Raw genomic sequence first — 19,257 nt, forward strand, 5'->3', positions numbered from 1 at the left:
TTTTATTTATTTATTTGACAGAGAGAGACAGCCATTGAGAGAAGGAACACAAGCAGGGGGAGTGGGAGAGGAGATCCCAGGACCTTGGGATCACGCCCTGGGCTGAAGGCAGATGCTTAACGACTGAGCCACCCAGGCGCCCCCCAACCAACTGTTTTATTTATCCTATTAAACATTAAGCATACCAGTTTCATAATATCTTTTTGAAAGGTATTTAAAGTATAATTTTTAAAGCTTTAGAAATACAAAGTTGTCTAGGCATTTTATATATTTTTATATGTATATCTAAAACTGTTCCTATTTCATCTATATTAAGATATGTTTAACATACACTTTGGGTAAATAGCAAAACACATGTTGAAAAAATACCAGTTTCTTTGTGTAACTATACAGATACTTGAACAATAACAATAAAACACTATTTTATTTCATATTTTATGTTAAGACATGGAAGTATGTTAGAAGAGTATCAGCTGGTAGAACTTAAATACATGTGCATATACACATATGTGTGTGCACATGTGTGTATGCAAATATATGTGTGTAAATCTCTTTCCGGATACATTTTAAAGTGTAATAAACACATGATTACCTATCATGGAGCTAGGTTCATATCCATTTAACTGTACCAGTTTTCCTAGCTTATTAAGGGAAACTTCTTGTTTTCGTAAGCTTTTGAAGAGAATTTGCCAGTGTTAATCTCCCAAAAGCCTCAACTTTGTGAGCCTTGGAGACTCCTGGAAAGTCTGCTTGTAGTAAGGAACATCATTACCTAAAGGACTTTGTGAAGCAATGCGGTTTTGCTTCATGACTTCATTCTGCATTTGCACCACGTTCTCACTGCTGGGGAGCCTGGGCGTGGCCACAGGGAACCCCCTCTGCTGGATGGCTTCAAGATCGACTGTCAGAGATGACACCCACTGAATAATGGATAAATGACAGTTCCCTGACACAGGTTTGATGGCCATAAAACATGTTCTGGGATTGCCTTAACATTCAAACTCGGGGACTGACTGAGAGAATATTATTTCTAAATGCCAAGCTAATGAGAATTGTGGAGATTTTCAGTAGGCACTTCTCTTACTAGTGTTTGAGGCAATTATAGAGAGAATGGGTCAGAGCAATTTTCCTCCTGCACTGGGAAAATCTTTTCTTGCTACTACAAGCAAAGGTATTCAAATTCAAATCAAGCTTCTCATCACAAATGTTCTGTTTGTGAAAGACATTACAAATAAGTAGCACCCCCACCCCCACCAATCAGGTTGCATTCCCCGTGAGGTCAGTGTACTTCATTGCAAATAATATGGTGTTAAATCAACAGGTAGAATCAACCTGCTCTGTGCTTTATGAGAATAATTTAATTTCTTGACACCCTATATACGACATACATTTCTTTGATTTCTGTTACTGATATAATCCCTTATGATACTATGGAAAATCAGATATAAAATGGATATGAACACTTTTACACTATGTTAGCCCTCTCTGAATAAACAAGTTTTCAATGAATTCAGAAATGTCATAATTCAAGTATTGTATTTATTAAAATGAGGTTGAGTATGATAAGAGACCTTGCAATGTATGCAGACAGCGGTTTGATAACTAAGTTTACAGGCTTGATTGAAAATTCCTGATTCACCTTTTGTTTTATAGTCATAATGGCATAGCCACAAAGTTTTACTTATAAATGTTAAGGGAAAAGAAGGCAAGGTAACTAGATAATTTAGTGTTAAAGAAAAATTGACAGGGATGCCTGCGTGGCTCAGTTGGTTAAGCATCTGCCTTCAGCTCAGGTCGTGATCCCAAGGTCCTGGGATGGAGTCCCGCATTGGGCTCCTTGCTCAGTGGGGAGCCTGCTTCTCCCTCTGCCTGCTGCTTCCCCTGCTTGTGCTCTTTTGCTCTCTCTCTCTTTCAGTCAAATAAATAAAATATAAAAAAAAAGAAAAAGAAAGAAAAATTGACAGAATATCTTCCTAGTGAGACAAAAATGAAAAAAAATGTGTTGACTTTCTTTTTATAAGAATTATTAAGATTAGAAGTTTCCATTAACCAGTGGGAAAAAAAATAATACAATTCTCTTTTTGTATTCTATGACTTATAAGCAAAAGTATACAGCAGAGCACCCACCGCTGTGAATATCTCTAGATAAAATTCCCCAATTGAAAATCCAGAGAGGAAAAACATGGGGTGTGTGTGCGTGTGTGCATGTGTGCGTGTGTGTGTGTGTGTGTATGTATAGATTGACAGAAGATAGAAAAAGAGAGAGACTTGTTTTATGAATTAATATGTGTCACAAATTAAAATAAAATTCCAAAGAACAAGTTTCTAAGAAAGAAAATAATTTCAAATAAATTATTTATTTCCCTTAATAGAATAAAAATCACAGCTACTCACCTAACCTCTCAATGGAATAATACCGTTGTTTACTATCCACACGCACTGTCTCGGCATAAGGGCTCCCAACACCATAACCAATAATGTAACCTCGCACCACGATGTTTGGGTTCAAGGGCGGAGTCCAACTCATGATGATGCAGTTGGTCTGGGGCCTCACGTGAAGAGAGCTCGGTTGGTCAGGGACTTGAGACTCTAGAATTCAAGAAGAGGCATCAGTCGTCTGTCTCATACTAGAACATAGAGCACGCTAATACTTCCCATTTAGGCAAGACTTAATATCATATTCCATAGACCCTCAAATGGTTCATCACTTACTGCCCAATTCCTCCTTATGTCAGCACGTGATACATTTTCCATGTTTGACTTGACTTTCACATAGTTTCTTAAACACAGAGGGCATTGAGTTCCTTCCATAGACACGTAGCATCATGCATCTTTATTCTAATAGTTTTTTCCTTGGGCTGCCCCTCCCCCCCATAAATCTTCTTAGGTATCATCAATACTGAGTAAAATCAGAGAGGATGTAAGAATAATAGAAAGGGAAATGAAATGTCAAAGTGGTCTTGCTCAAGGATTATTTACTCTGATTTAACTAAAAAACAAAAGTAGAGCAGTCTTTTCTTAAATTGTCAGGAGAGACAGTTTAGGGCCATGATTTGCTCAGCATGAATAGGATTGCCCTTGACCCATAATTTAGTGCATCTCTGAAAAGCACATTCATTGTTAAAGGAAAGGAGACAGTGGCTGGGATTGCAGCCACACAACCTTTGGAGTGTGCAAACTTGGTTTCAAACCAGGCTCTGTCATTTACTAGCTGTGCACTCTCATGAAGTTATTTATCTTCTCTGAGATTACCTTCTACTTAAATTGGCATTCCAAATACTGATTGCCTCAAAGCTTGAGCTCTGGAAGTAAGAGTTTCAATTTGTACTGTATACTCACCATCTCAGAGAAACCTTAAGACCTTATTCATCCTGTCTCCTTTTCCTCATGTGTAGAATGAGGCCAAAGATAGCAATGGTCTCATAGGATGCTGAGAAGATTTAATGAGATAATGCATAAAAGTGCTCTCATTATGAATAGTACCGACTGATGTTAGCTGTTAGGGAGTAAATGTATGTGCTACCTGGACATAAATTTTCTTTGAAGGAGATTATGTGTTGAAAATTAATAAATTGGAATTCTGGCTTTAAATCATCCTTCTTCCCTCTGATACCATCCCTAAAGAAATGATGCATTTTCTCGATGATTATCATCATTCACTTAATAAATATTTATAGAGCACCTACTATGTTTGGGGAGTGGGGCAGGGTACCCACGATGATTAGGATGCAGGACAGAGTGAATATGGCCAGCATAAAACATGCACCTTTGGAGTTTACACTTTCATGGGAAAGACAAGTAAAAAGGTAGTTATAATATACTATGATACATATTTTGATAGGACTAATACAAGCATATATACCCTATTTTTTTGAAAATCACAGAAGTATTCTGGAAAGAAATTTAAGAAAGAATGTGCCCATCTAAACTTCAGTAGTCCATTAAGTGTTTGGCACCGTACCTGGCGATTGATGGGTACTCAAAAATATAAGTGATGTGAACCTTATTCAAACTACTTGTGTTCATTATTTCTTTCTTAACTGATAATCTCTAAAGGTAACATATGTCAGATTATGCAAGAGTTTGATGACTAAAGGTAATATTAAAATATATTTTTTCCTTGATGTAATAGCAAAAGGTGATAAAATCTTTTACCAACTTTAGCCACCTCCAACACACATGCTTCTAGCTTAAGTGATATATGGAAGCATGTCTTTTATTAAAGTTTTTAAATTAGGTCCCATACTAACAGTTTTTCAAAAGACACTACATTCTAAAGATGCTGTATCAGCAGCATTTTCTAAAGTAGCTTTTTTTTTCTGAAGATGCCCATTTGTGAACAAAATGGGACAAGCTTTTATTTGTCTGCCCTAAAGAAGCCTGTGACATAATATGCAAAGGTGTCATAAAAAATTATCTCAAAATGTGGATATAAACCTTAACAACAGAAACACAATGTTTGTGAAGGATTTTCTACTATAAACCTTAAGGAGAAGTAATAAAAGAGATAAAAGGAATGGATTAATACTTTTCAACTCTATTGCCACAGAGGCTCTCCAGTGTCCTTGAAATGTAATGGGCTCTACAGTGAATTCTGTTGAACACTTTTGAAGCTTTTGCAATAATTACCGAAAACAACAAGAAAATCTGTCTGATCTTATATTTAGAAAATGAACTAAATGCAATGACTTCTTAAAAACAATATGAAAACCTAATGATTTTAATGACAATTTTCAATATCTTTTAGAATAAAAGAAAAAAATATTTAAAATGTTTTCTGAACAATAACTTCTCCATCTTTCTGCAAACCATACAGTAGCTCCCCTACAAGTTAGTTAGGTCAGTATAATACAGAATTGGATCCCTTAGAGCTTTATAAAGCAAATAGGGTAATGAGTGCACAAACACTCTTGAAGAAGAGGGACTCTTGGTACATAATACTTATCTTTTTTTTTTTCACTGCATAAAAGTAGTTTCAATCCTAGATCCAAACCTTATAACAATTTTAACATGATAAAAATAAGGGTGTCAATACATAAGAATATATGCTGTCTCCCCAGCAAAATTCTTAATGGGCTTTACCACCCCTGTAGGATCATAGGGCCATAAGAAAGGGTGCCCATCAAGGCAGCAGTAGACTTAAGCCATTTATAATATATGGCGTCGTCATAAAGATAACTGTGTTAGGAGATGGTTCATAACCCGGAATAGCCAGTTTGTACCCAGCTCCTCACTTCTTAATGTAAAGACAGAAATGACATTTTCCTTTTATGCAACCTGAGTCAGTTTTCTCTAACACAGATGACCTTATGGATTAGGAAAATGGTTACTACTGGAATGAACTATAAAACATCAATTTAGAAAATTTGCCATGAAAGTATGTGACATGTTTGAAGGCTGAAACTGAAATTCACTACTCAGAAGTACACGAAAGATTTTACAAGTATCTCTAGGACAATAATTCAGTATACAAAGCATACGAAAGTATTAAGGTAATTATGGAAATAATTTGAAACCAAAGAACTTTTTGCCTGAGTATATAAAGCATACGAAAGTATTAAGGTAATTATGGAAATAATTTGAAACCAAAGAACTTTTTGCCTGAGTATATAAAGCATACGGAAGTATTAAGGTAACTATTGAAATAATATGAAACCAAAGAACACATTTTGCCTGAAATATCCAAATTAATGAGCCCCAAATTTCTACTGAAATCTGAATTATCACAGTAACTAGGTCAACTGCCATTCTTGATTACACTATGAAATTATGGATTCAGTCTTGGTTTAATTTGTTCCTAAAGAATAGTTATTATTTTTTGAGTGACAATTGCAATTTTCACTAATGAGTACAGTGTTCACAGATAGCACATTAGGAAATTTATCATATTAATCCCCATGATGTTTCAAAAATTATTGTGCATCTCCTATGTGCCAGTCATAGTTCTAGGTACTGGGGATATAGTTGTTTGGGAAGTAAGACTAATAAAATAAGAATAAACACACAAGGAAATTGGGAGATCTTGTTAAGTGCTATGCTGATGGAATAGTAAGGTATTCCTGGTAGAGTCTAAGGTGAATGACCAGGAGGAGCCAGTCAAGCAAACAGCAGGCTGGAAGAGGGAATAAATACTACAAAGGCTGCATAGCAAGAATGAGCTCGGCATTTGGAGAAATCGAAAAAGGTCGTTGTGCCTGGACTAAGAAGAGAAATGAAGAAGAGAGAAAGAAAGTTACCCAGTGGGAATGTAAAATGGTACAAATGCTATGAAAGACAGAATGGCAGTTTAAAAAATAGAATTACCATAAGATCCAACAATTCCACTTCTGGGATATTCACCAAAGAATTGAAAGCAAGGACTCAAACAGGTATTTGTACACCTGTATTCACAGCATAGTCATTCACAATAGCCAAAAAGTAGGTGAGACTCAGGTATCCATCAACAGATGAATGGATAAACAAATTGGGCTATATATATATACAATGGCATATTTTTCAGCTTTCAAAAGAAGGAAATTCTGACACATGCTATAACATGGGTGAGCCTTTAGGACATTATGGTAAGTGAAATAAGCTGGTCACAAAAGGACTAAAATTGTATGATTCCGCTTCTATGAGATACCCAGAGTAGTCAAGTTCTGAGATAGAAAGTAGAATGGTGATTGCTAGGGGTTGAGAGGAGGGTGGAGTAGGGAGTTATTGTTTAATGGGTAGAGTTCCAGTTTTGCAAGACAAAAAGAGTTTTGGAAGAGAGTGGTTTTGATAATGGTCACACAACAGTGTGAATGTACTTAAAGACACTGAACTGTACACTTGAAAATAGTTAAGATGGTTACTTTTATGTTATGTGCATTTTAAAACAATTTTAAAAATTAGGAAATCCTAAATATGTATTTTTACTTGTCTGGGTGGCCATTGTGGAAATGTAGTATGCATATTTGGGACATTTGGGAGGTGAAATCCACAGAGGTATAAACTGGATGTGAATGGTGTGGGAAAGAGACTCAATGACAACTCACAGATCTTTGGCTTGGGTGGTTTTGGGTGGATGAGCTACTGAGATGAAGACAAACAAGGAAGTTCTTGGGTCATGTTAGATTTGAGATGCCTATTAGTCATATCTGTGGCTATCTCAGGGACGTACATGGGTATGTAAGTTTGGGGTTGTAGTGAAAGGCCATGGTCAGATACACAGATGTGAAAGTCATCAACATATAGATGGTATTGAAAATAAATGTGCATGAATAGAGATATAGTGTGAGCATGTATGTAAACAAAATGCAAATAAGATCATGTCAAATAAATAATACCACTCCAAACTCCTTCAAGTCTTCCCATAGTACATTGTAAGGTCCAATTCCTTACCATGGCCTAAAAGGTCGTGTATGATCTACTCCCTTCCGCCTTAGCTCTCTATCTTCATCTCCAACCACTTTCCCCTTTGCTCACCTTACCCCAGCCATCTTCTACACACCGGACACTTTGTTGTTCCTCAAACATGCCAAGCATGCTCTGGCCTCAGGGCATCTGTGTTTGCTCTACCATCTTTCTGGGAAGCTCTCTCTCAGATATGTCTTCTTCCCTTATCCCCTTCAGGTCTCTGTTATTTAATTTCCAACTTCAGCCTTCCCTGGGTACCGTATTTAAAATTGCAATCTTTCCCTAATCTCTAATCTAATAATCACCTGTCTTATCTTTTTTTTCCCCTTAGGATTTATTGCCATTAATTGGGCTTCCTATTTAATGTGATTATTTCATTATTCTTTGTCTCATCTCCTTCCATAAATTCTCTAACTCCTGTACCTAGAACAGTTCCTGACACAACGTGCTCAAAAATACGTGAGCAACATCTACACTTTCTATAAGGTTCAATATAACTGTTATTACATGACTGTCATTAACTATAAAATTACCAAAATTTTATATAGCTCTCTCACGTTAAGAATTTTAAGAAAAAAAGGAAATAAGAGAGAAATGAAACAAGATGAAAACACAGTTATTAAAGTTGTTTTCTCTTAGTGGCCAGAGAGATTTGTGTCTGCTGGCTCCTGCTAATGAAAGTGATTGCTGTTGTGTACCGTCTGCTATGGACGGCTCTACCATGCGGCGTCAGGCAGCGGGTGCTTTTGACAAATACTCACATATCTGTTCTCGATTTAGTGTGCTGCATTTTATGGGTCATTTTGTTAGAGTTTTTTTCTAGTCCTTAATAGCCTATATTTCTTTACAGGGAATTACATACGGCAATTGATAGAGCCATATTCTATCTTTCCAGACCATTCGGATACATACTTATGTGTTATTTCTGTTGGTGGGGTCTGTTCTCACCAACAGACATCAGCTTCCTCAAGCCACTAATGTCTATAAACTTTGAATGTTATTTGTTTATTTATTGTAGTGAATAATCACTTCTATTTACCAATAAACTACACCTTCTTTTTATTTTGTTTGTTCATTTACTTATTTATTTTTGCTTTACTCCTACCATCTTTTCAGTATTAACTATTTACTTTTTATTTTAAAAATTTATATGCAGCAAATTCACTCAGTGGTATGCAAGTGGAGTCATGTATCCACCACTCCCATCATGGGACAAAACAGTTCCATCACCCTCAAACTGTCCTTTTTCCTTCCAGTGTTGAGGAAAATGGCCTCCATCTGTTGAGTTCTTGATTTGACAAATACCAACAGAAAGTTAAGATACCTGTCTAGGGAGGAGGTTGGCATGTCAAATAGAATACAGGAAAAAACACAATGAAGTCAATTTTATTTACAACTCCTGAGTTCTTGAGTGGGAAAACCAAAGCTTGATAGTGAGAGGCGACACGCTTGATGTGGCTTTCTAAGACCGCTGTGGGATCAGAGCCTATCAATATCTGGGAGATTTATTTTCTCAATTTAGAGTTCAGGGACACCAACTTCAAAAAACATAGAATCTCACTAGAATCTTATGTCTTCCTACCATGATGACTTTTATCAGCTACCTCATACTGAATAATCTCCAGATTTGGAGATAATTATTATTATTCAGATAATAAATCTTATTCTTTAACAGGGCATGGGGAGTAGGGTCTCAGTCCTTGCCAAAGGATGTACTTCCATGAATTTTTCAGGCTCATTTTCCTCCAACTGGATTAAAACCCTACTCTCGGGGCGCCTGGGTGGCGCAGTCGTTAAGCGTCTGCCTTCGGCTCAGGGTGTGATCCCAGCATTCTGGGATCGCGCCCCACATCAGGCTCCTCTGCTAGGAGCCTGCTTCTTCCTCTCCCACTCCCCCTGCTTGTGTTCCCTCTCTCGCTGGCTATCTCTGTCAAATAAATAAATAAATAAATAATCTTAAAAAAAAAAAACCCTACTTTCTCAAAACTATAGACTAATTTACTCCAAAAAACCCTAAAAACAAGAAGCTCAGTATCTCTAAAATCTTATGCCAAGCAGCTCACTAGAAAACTTGAGTTTTCATTTTAACATCTTACTTGAAGAAAAGGTAATGCATTTCTACATGTAAATAAAAATATACCAAATAAAGCAAAGCATGTTTCTAGCTCTCATTCATCTGAAATTGTTTTTGACTGTAAGAATGGACATTAATAGAGAATCAAACTATATAAATTGTATGAGTTAAACATAACTAATACCTGGCTATGAATGCTTACATATTGACCCATCTATTCAATATTAATTGAACATCTACGATGTAGCCTAAGGCACCATGCCAAGCAGCGAGAAGTTCAAATCAAATAAAGCATAGTCTTGCTTCTAGTCTGCTGAGAAGAGTGGGATAGATGCTCATGGCATGCCCAAGAGCAGACTTAGAGGAAAGACATCTGAATGAAACTCAGATAGGAAAAGCTTCCTAGAAGTTAAACATCCAGCGAGTTTTGAAGGACAAGTAGATGTAAAGTCCTGTGAAGGGCACTCTGGCAAAAGAAACACTAAGTGTGAAAGTATGAGATATGATGGAGTGCATCTGGAGAGATGCATACATATGCAAAGATGTCATGGAATGTCAGACTAGAGGATATGGGCAGGACCACAACAGGAATGATCTGAATAGAGAAATGACATCATCAGATCTGGTTATGAAAAATCACTCTGGCAGCATGATGGAATCTAGAGAGGAGCAAACTGGTGTCAGAAGACCAGGTGGGAGGCTATTTTCAGTTGACAAAGGATGACAGCCTGACATAAAATAGAATGGTGGGACTGGAGAGGAGAGGATGGATTCCAAGTCTGTTAGGGAAGTAGAAATGACAGGCTTGGGGTATATGGGTAGTGAGCAATAATGGAGGAATTGAGGACAGGGAATCTGCTGACTTGGATGACTGGTGGATATGGGTACCACTCCCAATGTGAAGAACACAGGAGGGAGGACACAATCTTCTATAGTAGGAATGATACCTTAAGAGATCATCTCATCTCACAACCTCTAATTGCACAAAAGGATGGGTGTTTGAGCCCTCCATCTTTATTACACTTGAAACTACCAAAAGAAAAAACAACAAAATCTTTAAAACCATCCTTGACCCTTCTATTTTTGATTTATATAAGAAGTGATAACTTTGCTCTCTTTTGCCTTCAATCCCATCACTAGAATCAACCACTGCCAACTAGTTTGATATAAGGGAAGGAAAACTTTATGTTCTACCAGAAGTACTGGGAATAGTCTCAACATTTATTGAATAATGTGCTGGTTGAAATGCCAACTTCATTTTAAAGTTTATTTCTCAAATATAGCAAGAAATATTTCTGTCCTCTATATTCTGTTACACTGATCTAACTTGTCTATTTCTATGCCAGACAGTACTATATTGATTTTAAATCAGGCTTTATTGTAAATGTTAAGGTTTATTCTACTTTTCAAATTTTCTCGAAATTCTTTTACATTTATTCTTCCATATGAAGTTAATTCTGATTGGAAGTGTATTAATCATTCATTTGGGAAGAACTAGCATTTATATAATGGTAACATTTTGTATCAAAAATATATTCCTATTTATTCATGTCTTATATTGTATCTTTAAATAAAATGTCATTTTCTTCATCTACATTTATTTAGTTTGTTTAATTTAGTCTTAGATATTATAATTTAGGTTGCCATATGAATGCATTTCTTTTCTTTTTAAGGTTTGAACTAATTATCGTCAGTATAAGATAAAGCTATTGTGTGTGCATTTATGTATATATTGCCCTATTAAATTTCCTTATAAATTCTAATAGGTTTTTAGTATAGTTTCTTGGAATTTCCAAATACGCAATCACACTGTTTATAAAAATAACATTTCTTTCCTTCTGTAATAAAATGTTATAGCTTTTTAAATTTTTTTTATGTGTTTGTTTATTTCTCACCAAAACCTCTACACTTTGTTAAATAACAGAAATAGTAGGAAACATCTGTGGTTTGTTTGAATCTTAAAGACAATGTATTTAGTATTTTGTTATTAGCAGAATGCTTGCTTTTAGTTTTTACAAAACAATAACATTTCAAAGGTTTCCTTATATTCACATATTAACATGAGTTTTAAAAAATTGATAATGACTGCCTAATTTTACAAAATGTGTTCTTGCATATATTGATATAATTATATGGCAATGACCCTTTAAATTATTATGATATATTATGATATAATTATATGACAATGCCCTTTTAATTAGATGATGGGCTTTTAAGACATATTGAATATATTCCCTGCTTTTGTATCAGAAGAGAATACATCTATTCCCCTATTCCTCTAATGCAGGCAATAAAGTTTTATCATCATGAACAAGAAGAAGCTTCATAAAGCAAGTAGTTATTAGTATTTCATATCCCTGAGATCTAATTTATGAAAACCAGCAACAACAATAAGCATTTGTTGAGTGCTTCATATGTATCAGACACATTGCTTAGTACTTTCTTGCCGTTATCATAGCTAATTCTCACACAGATCTGTTGAGATGGATACTGTTGTTACACCCTATTTACAGAAGAGAAAACTCAGGTCTTAGGGAAGTTAAGTTACTTGTGCATGATAATACAGTGAGTGGAGCAGAATTCAATTCCAGTTATTAGGACTTCAGAGCCGAGAACCTTATCCACTACGTTACACTTAGAAAAAGTCAAGGAAGTCATAAAGGGATCAAACATTTCATGACTATATTAAAAAGTCTGCTATGGTGAAGGAAAGGATTTGAAACTTCTTTGAACATTTATCCAAGTCTAAATAATTTGTGCCACCCTTTGTATAGTGGAGCTCTAAGATTTTGAACAACCACTTGCCCAAGAACTAAAGCAGATTTTAAATTGGTTTCAACACACAGTTTGGCTTTGCCTACAACACTCCTTATAGGTAAGATGAATTCGACTTGAATGAGAATAAGGGCCTAGATTCTTCAATTTCATGACGGATTGCCTGCTATATCAATAGCTCATCTCATTCGCAAGTCTTTTTGTCAACCAGTAACCCAGAATATCATGGATGGCTCCTGTCAAAAGCCCATGTGAAAGAAATCCTTTTTCATGACATGCCACTTAGACCTACATTCCTCTGTGCATAAAATCACATTCTAACATCGTTATATCTCCAGAGGGCTACATTTGTGAGCTCACTGGAGTAAACCCTACTTCTTACCCTCAAATTGATATCTTTAACTTGAATGTATTTTAACAGCATGTCATTGGCTTTCACCAAGAATTTTATCAAATAATAGGCAAGCAAAAATAATTTCTGCATTTGTTGAAAGTAAAAGAAAAAAAATCCATTTTTTAAAACTTTCCCTAGTATTTTTTAATCTAGTAGATATATAAGTAAACAAGATTGCTTAGATATTAGGTGCTAAAAGTGATATTCTAGATATAATATGATTTCTTTTGGACCAATGAATTATTTGAAAATATGTTTTTATATTTCCAAGTGTATTGGATATCATATTATTGATTATTAGTTTAATTACATTGTGATCAATGAAGGTGTTTAGTATTATCCAAGAACTTTAATATCCGTTTTCTTACAGCCAAGCACTAAATATTCTTTGGATGCTTAGGGAAAAAAAAACGTGACCCTCTAACTGTGTGAATATTTCAGTTGTGATAGGTAAATCTGCAGAATTCCTTCTGTTTAAATTTTTTTTTCCAATTCTGAGAGAGATGTGTAAAAATCCGTGAATGTAACATTGGTCTTTATATACAACTTCCAGTTTACAAACCTACAGAAACTAGAGAAACAAGTTTAATAAAATCACAAGAAATAATTAGACAAAAACAAATATTAGGGCTGTTGAAACTAGAGGACAAAAAGCTACACTTTTTAATAAATCCAAGTAGGAAAAAAGGAATTGGGTTAGATCAAGAGCCTGAGGGGATACAAATACAATAGTCAAATTATGGAAAGAGCCCAGATGTCCATTGACTGATGAATGGATAAAGAACATGAGGTATATATGTACAATAGAATATTACTCAGCCATCAAAAAGAATAATATCTTGCCATTTGCAATGATGTGGATGGAACTAGAGTGTATTATGCGAAGCGAAATAAGGCAGCCAGAGAAAGGCAAATACCATATGATTTCACTCATATGTGGAATTTAAGAAACAAAATAGATGAACATATGGGAGGGGGAGAAAAAGAGAGAGAAACAAACCATAAGAGACTCTTAATTATAAGAGAACAAACTGAGGTTTGAGGCAGGTGGGTGGGGGATGGGCTAGATGGGTGATGAATATTAAGGAGGACACTTGTTATAATGAGCACTGGGTGTTGTACGTAAGTGATGAACCACTGAATTTGACTCCTGAAACCAACATTGCACTGTATGTTATCTAATTAGAATTTAAATAAGAAGTTGAAAAGAAAAAATAAATTAAAAACTGTATACAGTGTGTGATCCTAGATTCAATTCTTGTTTATACAAATGATCTGTAAAGAAAGTTTCTTGGGGTCCACTGAAGAAATTGGAATATGATCAGGATTTTAGGTAAAATCATAATCTGCAAAAATAAAAATGAAAAGAACTGAAAACAAAAGTCTGAAGAACAGTTAAGCATCATATGTTCTCATTTGAGTTATATCTATATTTTTTCATTATAATATATACCTATTTTACATATGCATGCATATATTTACGTGTGTATAAAGAGAGAAATTAGAGGATATGCATTAGAGTGTTAAGTGTGATAATCTGATCATCTTTGGATGGTGAGACTTGTGTTGCTTTGTTGTCTGTATTTTCCACTTACAACTGTATACCTACTGCTTCTATAATGATGAATGTGTACTCAAATGTTAGTGTGGGTTTGCAAATTTTTCTATAAAGATCTGTCAAGATTTGCTTAAGTAGTACGAATTTATGTTATAAAAGCCATATATTTATAAGTAATACATATTTCTTTGACAACTTATATATTTTTAATAAATCAATCCTTTTATCATTATGTAGCGACTGCCTACCCCTAAAGAAGTTGTTGGCCTTAAGAAAGTTACCAAAAAAACCCCTACACTTGTTTTTTATTAGGATGACTGCTATTTTTCCCCATCTATTTTCAAATCTTAACATTTGTAAATATTGTCAGTTGTAAATACTATAGATCTGGATGTTTTCAAAATTTCACTTAGTAATCTATCCTTGAACTGGTGAGTTTAGTATACTTATATTTATTGTTATTATATATTAAAATTAATTTATATGATTTTATCATGCACTTTTAATTTTCTTTTTGTTCATAACAAGTTATTTTTATTTTTTTATGATTTCATTTGTATTGGCTGAAAAGCCCCTCCCCCTGTTTTTTTTTTTTTTTCTTTTCTACCATGTAAGAAATAATATAATCTATATCCTTCTGGCTGTAATATTTTCAGTTTTGAGATCACATATATATTGTAGTCTAAAGTTAATTATATCTTTACTTTTCACAAGAACATTATAAAAACAATTTCAAAGCTGTTTAACTTCCACAATCTCCTTTTCATTACCACCTCATATTCACCAACTTTTTAAATTCTCCAAAATACGATTTTCATTTTAGGCAATCACAATTTGTTCAGTTGTACCCATATGTTATATTATTTTGTTTATTCACTTTCTCTAATAGTCACTCTGGTTATTTTCTTTCTCTCTTTCTCCTCTTTTTTTTTTTTTTTTTAAGTACATTCTTTACAAAACGGATAGTGGTGGTAAAGTCTATTTTTCTTTTTGTAAAGGGTGTTTATGTGTTTCCTTTCCTTGAATAATTATTTAGTTGGATATACAATTCTTTAATGAGAGTAATTTTTTAAATCAGCACTTTGAGGATATTCATTGTTTTCTGCTTTAATTGTCGCTATTGGGGAGTCTTCATCAATATAATTGTAGTCCCTAAAGAAGTAATCTCTCCTAGAGGCAGGTTAAGCTCTTCTTTTGTCTTTATCTTTGGTATACAATGTATCAAAGGTAAAGCATTGGTCCTGAATCTGATAATCCATGTATTTCACCAATTCTGGAAAACTCTCTTATCTCTTCTAAAATTATTTCTCCTCCATTCTTTATTTTCTTTTCGAATTGTGTTGAAGCATGTTAAACTTTCTCAGTCCATGTTTTGTCTTTTACGTTCTCTTATTTTTTTCTGTGTGTATTTTTACGCTGTTCCAAGCATTTAAAAGGATTCTTTCTCAGATCTGGTTTGATCTGAATTTTTTGGAAGACATATTGTTTACATATTTTAAGTGTTACATGTTTGAGATTTAATGTTTCATGACTTGTGTCTTTATTTGTAGTTATCAATATGAAATTATTCATCCATTTCATTCATGTTTATATGTGTATATGTATGTGTGTCTGTACTGAACATGTATATGTGTATATATGTATGTATATTTGCCTGTGTGTATGTCTGTCTGTGTACGCACATGTGTATGTATATGTGGGATATATGTGTATGCCTCTGTGTGTATGTACGCATGTGTACGTGTATGCATGTGTGTATATATTGTATATCTGTATGCATGTGTATATATGCATGTGTGTATGCATACATGTGCACGTGTGTCTGTGTATGTATGTATGCATGTATGTACATACGTATGCATGCATGTATGTATTGTTATTATCACCCTGGAATCCTATTAATTTGTACCCTGTTAATCCTTTGACTAATTTTCATTTCTCCAATATTTTTTCCTTTGTTTTAAAAACACATAGTTTCATCTTGTTTTTAACAGGATCTGAAAGTCTCTCCCTTCTACAAAAGAGGTTAATTCAGTTTTGTTCAATTTTAGAATTTCTCTCACTAAAAATATTTTCCATTTTTCCTTTCTAGTAACTTTATTTTCTTTTCTATTTCTGTACTTTGCTTATAACATACTTATTTTTATTTTTCCAATAATTTAGAAAGTACATATTTAAAAATTTTTTTTTGAAAAGCAATTCTTGGGTAGATATGCAATTTGCCATGGTGTTTGTCTCCCATCAAATCAACAATTTGGGGCCTTCACTTATTTCTTTAGGTATCTATTAGGTAAGACTCTCATCATGGAACATATCTCGGATTGATAAAATGAAGCTTTCCTTAAATGTTCAGACTCTGAAATTCCAGATTTTTGAGCCTCTCATTTCTATAGAATATTATTTTTCCCTTTCCTTGACCTACTTTTCTATTTCAACCTTAGTACTTACTGTTTTCATACCTTTTGGCCTCAAAACCTTTGGCTAATATGAAACTAAAATAAAACACAAACTGACTGGTTTATATTATTTTATGCAAACTTTATATTGATACAAGCATACTGTTGGCCCTTGAACAATGTGGGTTTGTACTGCACAGTTCCACTTACACACAGATTTTTTTTCCCATAAATACAGTACTGTCAATGTATTTTCCTTATAATTTTCTTGAAAACATTTTCTTTCCTCTAGCTTACTTTATTGTAAGAATACAGTATATAATAAAAAAACATACAAAATATGTGTTCACCATTTATGTTATCGGTAAGCCTTACAGTCAACAGGGGGCTGTTAGTAGTTAAGTTTTGGAGAAACAAAAGTTATATGTGAATTTTCACCTGTGTGGGGAACAGTGTCCCTAACCCTGCCATTGTTCAAGGGTTCACTGTACTTTGTCAATTACTCAAATGACACGAAAATGTTTTTCTCTGGCAACTGTACTAGTTTCCTATTTCTGCTATACTTAGTGGTTTAAATTATCACAAGTTTAGGGACTCACAACAACACAAATTCTTTATGTCACATTTCTGGATGTTAGAACTCCAATATCATTCTTGGGGAGCAAATATACCGATGTCAGCAGGCGCATGTTCCTTCTTGAGGCTCTAGGAATGATGTGGTTTCTTGCCTTCTCCAACTTCTAGAGATTGCCCACCTTCCTTGGCTCCTGGCCTCACAACACCCCAACTTCTGCTTCTGTTGTCACACATAGCTCTGTCACTCTTCCTGCCTCCCTGTTAGAAGAGCCCTTGCGAATACCTTGGGCCCACCTGGATAATCCCCTATCTCACAATCCTTAATTTAATAACATCTGCAAAATCTCCTTTGCCATGTAAAGTAACATAGATTCCAGGGATTAGGATATGGACATTTTGGGGACGGAAGCCATACTTCAGCCTATGGTAACTCAGATGTATGTTTCACTGGCCTTCCTTCCATCTTTCCTTCCATCCTCCTCTCCTTCCTTTTTCTATTCTTCAATTTCTTCCAATTAGCCAAAAACTTGTTTTTCTCATTTTTCGTTCTTCTGCCCATTCTTAGATTTTGCACTTTTCATACCCTAGTTTTTGAAGGAGGACAATTTTATAGGTAGTATTTTTTCGTTCAGGGTGGTCTCATTGATGTGGGAAACAAAGGCAAAAGAAAAATTAAATTGCCTTACTACTTACAGTCACTGGCAAGTCCTTGAAACAGGCAGAGTGACCTTCCTCTAGGAACTCAGCTGCCTCAACATTACTATGCTAAGGGCAAAAGGCATCTCAGTCCCACCCCAGGATCCTATAAATCTATGTCAACAAATAAAAATTCCTTTGGAAACTTCCTTTATCTTTACTCCCCCCCCCCAAGATATATGTTGGCAATCACCCCCAAGCATATGACCCAGCGATATACATCTGAAGGGTCTCGTGACTGAGTTTTTACTAAACTGTAATCAATGACCTTTTCCTAACAATAGCTGGCCCCCTCAAGGTCTTGGTAACCTTGTTTCCAAAACACCTTGGAGGCTTGCGCTATCCCTGACCCCCTCCCGACTTGAAAGTATATAGTGGGCCACTCCCAGGACCCCAGTGCAGTTCTTTCTGCCCACGGCTCCTGTCTCCATGCTGTAATAAAACCACCTTTTTGCATGGAAGACGTCTAAAGAATTCTTTCTTGGCTGTGGACTCCGAACCCCAAGATCTTACCTACATCATCATCATTTTAGATTTTATTATTATTCTGAAAGTAAGCTTTCACATATTCCTTCTCAGAGCCATGTTCTTGGCGAATATCAAATATCATGCAGGTTCCAAAACACAGGAATTACTTCGTGGTTGACTTCTCATGTGAAGTGAATTTGCAGTAATCCCATTATACTCTTAATCAGGCTAATAGGACTAATTATCTCTTTCCTGAGGGCAGGAAATTAGAGTCTCCTCCTAGGGTCACAGTTTTTGCTATATCACCTAGCTGCATTTTCACCAGTCCCTCTGTGTTGCTAATTTTGGCCAAGCTCCTCCATTTTAGGGTAGAAGTTTCATTTTAAATTACTTCATTATTGATGGCACTTCACAATTTCTACCTGTTCACTTCAATATTAGGGGGAAAAAGGCAGCACAAACTGATATCCCCAAGCTCAACTTCCTGGAGGATACCTTGGTGATCTTCATCACAAATTCTCTCATATCCTTATGCAAGAGATTCACATAAGAAACTTTGGGGAATTCTAATGATCTTGTTTTTTTAAGTTGAAATTCTGAGGCACAAAATAAATATCTTAAAACTTTCCAGCTGTTGGTAACAACAGCAAACATGCTTTCAGAGAGCCCTGAACAAACAGTGAGGTTTGGGTCTGTAATTATTTTAACAAAACATCCTAATTAAAAGGGCAATCCATAAGGAATTGGAGTATTTCTCCAAGTTACTGTTGATCTTCACGCCCTTAAGCCAAACAGAGAAGGCAAGAGGAACCACAAAAGTCACAGAAGGAGAGGGGATTGCTTTTAACTATTTGCACTTCCCACTGCTTCTCCTTAGTGACTTGCAGGGCTCATTACCAACTAATGAGTAGATCACTCCCTTGGAGTTCAGCAGGAGACT

The 19,257-nt window shown here is 35.1% G+C and overlaps 1 protein-coding gene across 1 annotated transcript in view; it reads right to left on the minus strand.

Annotated features, from left to right (window-relative positions):
* The window catches only part of DCC (DCC netrin 1 receptor), a 697,032-nt gene that overhangs the window by 154,030 nt on the left and 523,745 nt on the right, over nt 1-19,257 (minus strand). The window contains exon 15 of the mRNA XM_048218577.2: nt 2,395-2,589. Coding sequence (XP_048074534.1) covers nt 2,395-2,589 — 195 coding nt within the window. The remainder of the gene's footprint in view (nt 1-2,394; nt 2,590-19,257) is intronic.

Source organism: Ursus arctos, unplaced genomic scaffold (genome assembly GCF_023065955.2).
Source record: "Ursus arctos isolate Adak ecotype North America unplaced genomic scaffold, UrsArc2.0 scaffold_17, whole genome shotgun sequence".
In the NCBI taxonomy this organism is placed as follows: Eukaryota; Metazoa; Chordata; class Mammalia; order Carnivora; family Ursidae; genus Ursus; species Ursus arctos.